The sequence below is a fragment of the Terrapene carolina genome, unplaced genomic scaffold, assembly GCF_002925995.2.
Source record: "Terrapene carolina triunguis isolate 2854851 unplaced genomic scaffold, T_m_triunguis-2.0 Scaffold750, whole genome shotgun sequence".
NCBI classification, from domain to species: Eukaryota; Metazoa; Chordata; order Testudines; family Emydidae; genus Terrapene; species Terrapene triunguis.
In genome coordinates this window covers 340,079-349,325 of record NW_020665101.1, presented here as the reverse complement: position 1 = coordinate 349,325, position 9,247 = coordinate 340,079, and the positions used below count along the sequence as shown (strand labels likewise).

Below are 9,247 nucleotides of genomic sequence, written 5' to 3'. Positions count from 1 at the left end.
GGGGCCGGGGGCGCGGGGCCGGCGTGGTGCTGGGCCTGGGGCGCGGGCACTTGGCCGGGGGCCGGGACCGGGGTCAGTGTGGTGCTGGGCTGGGGGCCGGGCCGGGAGCGCGGGCACTTGGCCGGGGGCCGGCACAGTGCTCGGCTGGGGGCCGGGGGCCGGTGCGGTGCTCGGCCGGGGGTGCGGGCACTTGGCCGGGGGCCGGGGCCCCAGCCGGGCGGGAGACGCCAGGGCCAGAGCCTCTTGGCCTGGGCTGGCCGGCTGGCCGCCAAAGGGAGCCGCTCAGCCAGGGGGGCCGGACTGAGCCGCGCCGTGCCGCACCCCGCCCCAGCTTACCTGCTGCCTCCTTGTTTCAGGCTTCCCGCAAACATTTGATTCGCGGGAAGCAGGGGAGGGGGAGGAGCAGGGGGCGGAGCGTTCAGGGGAGGGGGCGGAGTTGGGGCGGGGCTGGGGCGGAGTTGGGGCGGGGCTGGGGGTGGGGAAGGGGCGGAGTTGGGATGGGGCCGGGGCCCTATGGAGTGTCCTCCTTTTTAAAAATTAAAATATGGTAACCCTATCTATAAGAAACAACAAACACCTGCATGCAAGGACCTGCCTCAGTTTCCTCACCCTTCCAGAGGATCCTTTGGGTTTTAGTCAGTGTCTTCCAGGGAATCCCAAATTCTTCTGCACCCCCTCTCCTGCTGCCTAGTCTTCTGCTTCTGGGCTCTCTCTGCTCAAGCACTCACAGAAGCACTCTGGCTTATAAGCAGTCTGGTCATGAGCCCCAGTGTGAGACCTTGGACCCCAGCTGTGATAGGTTCACCTCCATACACCCTTTGTTTTAGAGGGGGTGGATCTGAGAAGTCATTAGCAAGTCAATAGTCCTTCCAAGGAGTCTCCATTGTCCTGCTAGGACGACTGTTGATGGTCTGTGAAGTTTGTCCCATTCAGGGCAGAGGCCCAGTCCCCCTCCTTTTAACACAAGAGGTATAATGCAGCAAACAACCCCCATAAGGGTATATGTGTAAAATCCAACTGGAATTCATAAGTGCACACAGACAGATTCCCAGGCTGTTCCTGTCACACCTGGGTTCTAAAGCTGTAGAGCACTTCTCGCAGTAACAGGGCTATTAATCCTGCTGTTCCGGCCACACCCCAACGTGGGTTATCATATTTTCTACCTAAGGCTATGGCTACACTTGCAGCTGTAGAGCGCCGGGAGTTAAACCAGCCCTCGGAGACAGCAGCAGGGAAAGCGCTGCCATGTGTTCACACTGTCACTGCAAGCGCACTGACGTGGCCACATTAGCAGCTCTTGCAACGCCCCAGAGAGCAGTGCATTGTGGTCGCTATCCCAGTGTGCTCGTGGCTGCAGCGTTCTTTTCAAATGGGGGGGGGGGGGGGGAATGGGACAGGGGGGGGGTTTGGGGTCTGATGGGGGGGGAGAGACTGTGTGTTTGGGGGGGCAGAGAGTGTCAGCATGCTGTCTTGTAAATTCAGACAGCAGTGGGGGGAAGGGGGAAACCCTGACATCAGCCCCCACCACCCGCCGCTCTCTCTCTCTCTCTCTCTCACTCACACACACACACTAGCATTCCACAGTAATGGTTTGCTTTGTCCCGGGGCCGATAAGCGGCCGGCTGTCAGAAATGGAGCTTTCAAAGGGGATATCTGCATGCCTGCAGCCGAGTTCAAAACAATGACCAGAGTGGCCACTTGACTTCAGGGGATTATGGGACGTTTCCGGAGGCCAGTCACAGCGCACTAATGCAACACATTGTCCACACTGACACCCAGGCATTTCAGCCGGGGCGCAGCCAGGGCTGTCTCCAGGCACCAGCCGAGCAAGCTCGTGGTTGGGGCGGCAGATTCTAAGGGGCGGCTTCCCTCCAATCCTTTTTTTTTTTTTTTTTGCGCTTTGCCTCTCTGGCCGCCCCGCAGGTTTGGTTTTTTTTTTGCGCTTTACCGCTCTGGCCGCCCCGCAGGTTTGGTTTTTTTTTGGTTTGCCGCTTCGGCCACTCTGTAGAGGGCGGCGGTGCGGAGGAGGGGAGCGCCCTGCTGGGAGCAGGCTGCGCACTCCGTCTGCCCCATCCGGTGCCAGGTCTGCAGCAAGCCCGGCAGGGCAGCCGGCGTCCTTCCCTCCCCGCCGACCGGAGCGGCGCGGAGCCCTCCTGGCAGGCGGCGCGGCGGGAGAGGCCGAGTGGCGAGCGCCCTGCTGAAGGAAGCCCTGGCCGCCCCCCTTCTCTCTCTCCCCCGCTCCCTCCCCCCCCAGTAGCCGGGGCTGCCCAGGGCACGTCTGCAGCGCAGGGAGTCCCCCTGCACCCTGGCTCCGGACGCCCCGCACGTTTTTTTTGTTTTGCCTTGCTGCTCCGGCCTCCCCGCAGGGTTTTTTTTTTTGCTTGGGGCGGCAAAAAAGCCAGAGCCGGCCCTGGGCGCAGCAAGCGTTGTGCTTCTCGTGGAGGTGGATTACCAGGAGCATTCCAGCTGCAGTGTTCAGGCGCTCTAAGTGTCGTGCCAGTGTGGACACCGCAGGAGTTATAGTGCCCAGGGCTGATTTAATGCGCTCTAACTTGCAAGTGTAGCCAAGCCCTAAGAGTAGGTCTACACTAGAAACGCGACAGTGGTACAGCTGCAGCTCTGTAGCATAGGCATTTACTATACTCACTGCAGCGCCTGGAGGGGGTTGTTCCGTCCCTGTAGTAGATCCACCTCTCGGAGAGGCAGTAGCGATGTCGATGGAAGAATTCTTCTGCCAGCCTAGCAGTATCTACAGGGGGGCATAGGTTGGCTTAATTGCATCGCAGGGGACGTGATGTTTTTCACAGCCCTCAGCAATGTGGTTAAGCTGACGTAACTGTAGTGTAGACCAGCCCTCAAACTTCACCGGCACTTTCAACTGGAAAGTTTTGGGGTTTTTTCCCCCCCATTTCCTGCTCTAAACTCTTGCTGTGTTCTGTTAACCAGCTACCATGATCCACCCCAGAGAGGTGACCGCAGCAGTGTCTGAAAAAGGGGCCGGCAAAGCTTTGAGCTCCAGGGCCTTCCATGTCCCATCCAATCAGCAATCATTTTGTATTTTGCCAAACTGTACCTTCAGCAGTGCAGACAAAGGTGATTGAAAGTGTCGTTCTCCTCTGGGAAAGCGACTGTAAAAGTGGTAACATACTACACCACAGGGCTGCTCCTTTCGGAGGTTCAGAGTTCTGGCTGCACATTTTTGTGGTGCTTTTTATTTTTACCAATGTGCTAGAGACGAGCAAGCTGGAGTCTTTTCCTTCTCAGGTGTCAGCCACAGAATTGTTTGCTAAGCTCCAGACAGTTACACCTGTGCAAGCAGCTAAAGGAGTGGCCCAGATGTCACTGAGTACATAATTGGGCCGGTAGAACCGTTGGTGGGGGGGCACATGGGATGGAAAGAGCCCAGCTTGACTCTGATATAAGGGAACTTTGCACAGCTGGTAGTTGCGGGGAGGATGCGGGGGTGGGAAACATCTTTACTCGCAAACTGAATACACTGTTGAGTCACTGAGGGACAGTACCGTGGAACTCCACTCCCCTCCCCCCTCCCCCCCCGCCCGCTCACTTTTCAGATTATCACCATTAAAGCAGATGTTTGTTAAAGCTAGTCAGAAAAACCTTTTGGACAAAAAATTCTGTGCACAGGGCCTTGCCAGAGCACTTCTCTGTTTTGCCATTAGAGGGCACACTCCCCTCCATGAATAGCATTGTCTGTGGACATCCTTGTGGTGCCCGCCGCATATAGCTTCCCCCCAGTCCATCCAGAGTTCGTGTGCAAAGTTGTGTGTTGGTCATGGTGGCTCTGGTGCCTCTGGGATGCCCGTTCTGACAGCTCTCACAGTGTCAGAAGTCATCTGGCTGTTACTGTGAAAGGGAGCCACCTGCACGCTGGGGGTGTTCACTGTGTCGCTTTTGCCTCTTTCAGCCGCATGTACTGCTTTGACTATGGGAACAGACATTATTACCAGCCTAAGAAAGATCATGAGCAAGCCTACATAATGAAGCTGGGAGAAAGGTAACCGGCACTCGCTGTCCTGTGGGAAGTCCCCGCCTGCAGCTGTCTCAAATTATTTATTTTCCCTTCTAAAATGAATGGACCGTTGACTAGTGGCCCTGAAAATTGCACTTCTTTGGTACGGTGAAGGCAGTAGCAGTGCAAGGGTGTCTTCTTCCCCAGTCCCTTCCCGCCGGCCTCAACTGTGCCCTGGAAAGGTAGGGAAATGTATGGAAGAGATGGGAAGTCATTGTCCTGCTCTACTCGGCACTGGCGAGGCCTCGGCTGGAGTTCTGGGTCCCAGTGCTGGATGCTGCCCTTTAGGAAGGATGTGGACAAGTTGGAGAGAGTCCAGAGGAGAGCAACAAAAATGATCAAAGGTTTAGAAAGCCTGAGCTGTGAGGAAAGGTTAAAAAACTGGGCATGTTTAGTCCTGAGACAAGACGACAGGGGGGATCTGATCAGTTGTTCTCCAAGCACTACTGGGCTTAATCTGCAGCAAGGGAGATTGGGGTTCGCTATTAGGAAATCTTTCTAACGCCAAGGGCAGTTAAGCTCTGGAATAGGGTTCCTAGGGTGTTTGTGGAATCCCTGTCATTGGAGGTTTTTAAGAACAGGTTGGCCAAACACCTGTCGGGGAAGGTCTAGGTGCACTTGGTCCTGCCTCAGTGCGGAGGGCTGGACTTGACTTCTCAAGGTCCCTTCCAGCCTGACATTTCTATCAAAGGCAGGTTGGGGGAAGGGGTTCTTCAAGCTCCGCGTTGGCCCCTAGTTTGGCTAGGTGGGGTTTGGGGGTCATTTTACTCTTACAATAGTTCTATGTTGACATAACACCCAGGGCAGAGCTAGCACGATTCATTCCCAAAGAGCCACTTGGTCTTTCCGGCCAGTGCAAGAACCTTTGTTTCCTCTCCGTTTGGCAGCTCTGAGAAGGTGATTCAGCAAAACCTGAGGGAATTCTTTGGCCTGCTGAGGATCTTGGTGAACGTGGTCCTCATCTTCCTTATTGAGCTGGTCCGCTTTCTCGGCAAGTCCGTGTTCCAGGTGAGTAGTGCCCTTCCCAGAGCTCCACTGGCCTCCCTGCTCCTAGAAAGGCACCTCAGGTAGCAGCCTAGGAGGATCAGATTGTAATGGTAGTGTTCCTTCATCATCGATACAGGGTATTACCATGACACTGATTTAACCTTACATTCCTTGGTTAACTCTAGAGACCGAAATTGCTCTAAACATACCTAAAATAAGCAATTTAGTAAATCCAAACATTTAGTAACAAAACATTTACAAGCATTTGAGCAAGATACTTACAAATGGGCTAAACCCAGGGGTGCGTAGACCCATATGGGTCGGCTCCAGCGTGGTCAGGCAGGTATTTGCAAAGAACCCTTTAAGAGTTTACTTTTCTATACACTTTAACAAAGAAGCGATGTCATTGTCAACTATCGGATCTTAGCTAAGGCCAGATGAAAGAATTTCTTATATATCCAATTATTTACTGCACCTGGTACCCAGTTAACTGTGTTTTATTTCTGTTATTCTAGCCCAAACCTTAAATAAGAGAACACCGGTATTTCAAACAGTCACTATAAGTTTAACACACTAGCTCTTCTTTCTTGTGACCTCATCCTTTTTGGTCACATGCCTTTGGCCTATCCCAACTCAATTTAAAACCATAGTCCGCCCAGACATAATGTAGGACTGTATTGGAAGAGGTGGACACACCTTCAGTCCTCTGAAGGAAACAGGATGTTCTCTAGAACCTTCCTAGGAGACTAGAACTGATGCTACAGGGGGTGACTTTAGGTTTGTGGGTGGATGAGGAGGAGAAATGGAAAACTCCTCAAAAATGAAAGTCCTGACTCTGCTTTATCAACATGACTTCTTTTAAGTAATTGCCAAACTCTAATCAAAACACGCTCTTCTGTGCTCTTTGGGTATGTGGGAGAGGGCTGGATTCTGTGTGAGTGAAGCAGTGTGGCTGGTGGAGCCTCTACCATCTCAGTGGGGAGAGGTTTTCCTTGGGCAGACCCTCTTGCAGTAGATCTTCTATGAGGGGTGTATGTATCCCACTTTCTCCTTCTATAAGTGCTGGTTCCTTTGTAACCAAGCCCTAGCCTAAATAGTGAAGTCAACAACTCCCAGCGGAGGGGGCGAAGTAAATGGGATCCAGAGATACGTTGGCCTTCAGGGAGCACAACTTACTTTTCCATATAGAAAAGAGGATAACCCCTGTAGAGCCCCTGGCTTTTGAGGCCAGTGGCCTTTGCTGCATAGCCTCAGGAACGTTCTCAAAGTCTGAGACGCTTCTGGAACTCCTCGTCCCTTTGAGAGAAGGGTGTGTTCTAGGAATTGGAGGGCTCAGGGACCTCCAACATTCGGCTAATTTTACCTGCATGGTTGGTTTGGGGAACCAAAGAAATTGATTCATAAAAGAACTGTCCATCTAAGACAAGCAAACAGGCCTGCGTGGAAGCTCTCCCTGCTTTCCAGAAAAGGAGTTAAAGGAAGACTAGTATCTTGATCCGCCAGGTTGTCTAGACAGAGACATGCAGATTAGAAAGAATCTCACAAACATTAAGAAATTCTCAAACAAAACCCTGCAATCGGATGATTTAGTTGGGGACTGGTCCTGCTTTGAGCAGGGGGTTGGACTAGATGACTCCTGAGGTCCCTCCCAACCCTGATATTCTATGATTCTATAAATCCGTCACTTCCCCAGATACCAAAAGGTGCCTCTGCTCAGTGAGCAAAGCGGCTCTGGAGGGTGGAGGCCCAGCCGTTTTGGAGACGGATGAGCCAAAGCTAGCTTAGGAAAAAGGTTGAAATTTCTCAGAGTCAAGAATGGAAAAATGTTTACAGCACTAAGAATAAAACTCCCGATTCCCTTGCAGTACTTCAGTCAAATTCTACCCTGGGATGAAATGTGTCCGGTAAAGAGGATTAGCTCCTTTTGGGGGGAATTTGCATTGAGGGGTTGAAAACTAGACTTGTAATGGGAAGCTGGTTTTCATCTTAACCCCTCGCGCGGTTACCAATGCTCTATAATACCTGGGGAAGTTTCAGCTTTGTTCTGACTTTGGATTTTTCTGATCTCTAGTACACAGAGGCTACCGTTTTCTGTGGTGGGGAGAAATGGAGATTTCTCTACTGTCCTCTCTGCCCTTCAATCTCTCGGCCTCTTCTGGCTGCTCTCCCCCTTCTCAGCCTGGAGAACTTCCCTCCAGCCTGAGCTTGTATCCGGATACCGTCAACCCCAATGGTTGGTCTGTTAACAGGGTCCTTGTTAGTGGACTGCCCTGCACGGATTCTTCATAAACTCAGCAGTTCCACTACACACAGCCGGATACAGTACATCCTGCTGGTTGGTGAATATATTCAGCAAAAACAAGCAACTAACCAAAATCCATCTTCTCCCTCCAGGTCTTGGTGGTGGGCCTGCTGACAACAGCAGGCGATCACATTCTTAAGCCCTTCTTGGTCGCCGTGTTTAACAGCCTCCTGCAGCCCCTGCTGCTATTCCTGTTGAATGTCCTTTGCAGTGTCCGGAACCTGACTTACCCTCTCATCGACATCCTGAAAGGCATTTGTTTGCAGCTGGCTGTGGTGCTTCAAGCCTTCAGATTAGTAGAAGTCAACATACAGTCAGAGACCCCATTAGCTCAGAAGGTTTAGGCAGGAGACCAAAATCCCTTTGACAGGCAATGAGACCAGATTCACTCTTTGGATGCTCCTGGACGTCTTTCCAGGTGCACTGTCCCGCTGGCAGCTTGCCAGCAGCCTGAGCCAACACGCAGCAGAGTGGAGCAGAATGTAGCCATTTGTAATGGGGTTTGTAATGAGCCATTTGAAATCCTAATGCATGGGAAGATTGACAGTGGCAAAGGGACCCAGATGGCAGAGTGAGGTGGGCAGTGATGGTTGCTCTGGAATTGGCCTCCTAGGGGAGGGAAGAAGGGCGAGACCCTTCCTCTGACAGCTCTGACAGAACCATGTGCAGACCAGGGCAGGCGACCACCCAAACAGGAAAAACAAGTGTAGCTGGATAGTTCTGTCTAAGGCACTGGACACGAAGCACAGCTGGGCCTGTCTATAACTCGCTAGTGCCCAGTACGACCTCCCTGTAAAATAAAATTCTACAACCTGGACACGGTGTCTCGAACAAGCTTTTATTCCTCTTCTCCCCGTTGTGAAGTCTGTGCCTTTCACTGGGAAGTGACATTGATACCACTGCTGAGACTGGATTGTCTCCTGCATGGCACCCCCTGACATTCGGAGCCTAGCTGTAGGAGTCGGGCTTATTCAGGGACCCACCAAATCTCGTCAGACCTGCTCTTGCCGGTGGTGAACCAGGGATGGCTTGCTGGCCAGAGCCGCTGGCTGGAAGCCGGGCTGGCCCCCTGCTCCTCAGGGAGAAGCTCCATTACTTCCTTGCTATGTTTGCAGGAGTGGGAGAGTGTCGCTCTGAGGAGAGGAGCTGTCAGCCTTTTCCCAGCCCTCTGCGGCCAGTGAGACACATTGTAGTTTCTGTACTGAGCTGTATTCATCGCTCCTGTCACGGGTGCCCAGGCTCAGGGCCCTGGCACCGCTCTCGGGGGGCCCCGACAGGACCCTGGGCAGTGTGACACCCCTCAGGGCGCGCGCTCACCAGGGCAAGCCCCCTTGGCTACAGCGCCTCCTGGGTCTGACCTTGGAGCATTCAGCCCCCCTGTTCCACGCTCCCCACAGTGAGTCACATGCCCCCAACGGGGCCACGCACCCCCCCTCCGCAGCCAGCACTGACTCCCAGCCAGGGCCGGCTTTAGGAAGTGCGGGGCCCAATTCGAACATTTTCAGCGGGGCCCAGGCAGGGATGACTAAAAAACAAAAACACGTAAAAAAACCCTCTTTCATTTCTTCCATGTATTATTTACTTTCCATAACTATATAAATAATAACAAAATTATATATTACGTACGTTGCTGGCTGGAGGCAGGGCAGGGGGTGCAGGGCTGGAGGCAGGGCAGGGGGTGCAGCAGGGGCTGGCTGGAGACAGAGGCTGGCTGCGGGCAGGGCAGGGGGTGCAGCAGGGGCTGGCTGTGGGCAGGGCAAGGGTGCAGGGCTGGTGCGGGCAGGGGGTGCAGCAGGGGCTGGCTGCGGGCAGGGCAGGGGTGCAGGGCTGGTGCGGGCAGGGGGTGCAGCAGGGGCTGACTGGAGACAGAGGCTGGCTGCGGGCAGGGCAGGGGGTGCGGGGTGTGGGGCTGGTGTGGGCAGGGGGTG

General features: G+C 53.7%; 1 protein-coding gene across 1 annotated transcript in view; it reads left to right on the top strand.

The window, feature by feature from the left end:
- LOC112102988 overlaps positions 1 to 7,800 on the top strand; it is a 23,428-nt gene extending 15,628 nt beyond the window's left edge. Inside the window, exons 7-9 of the mRNA XM_029913619.1 lie at positions 3,926 to 4,015; positions 4,918 to 5,038; positions 7,412 to 7,800. Coding sequence (XP_029769479.1) covers positions 3,926 to 4,015; positions 4,918 to 5,038; positions 7,412 to 7,663 — 463 coding nt within the window. The 3' untranslated portion in view covers positions 7,664 to 7,800. The remainder of the gene's footprint in view (positions 1 to 3,925; positions 4,016 to 4,917; positions 5,039 to 7,411) is intronic.
- Positions 7,801 to 9,247: the final 1,447 nt, after the last annotated feature.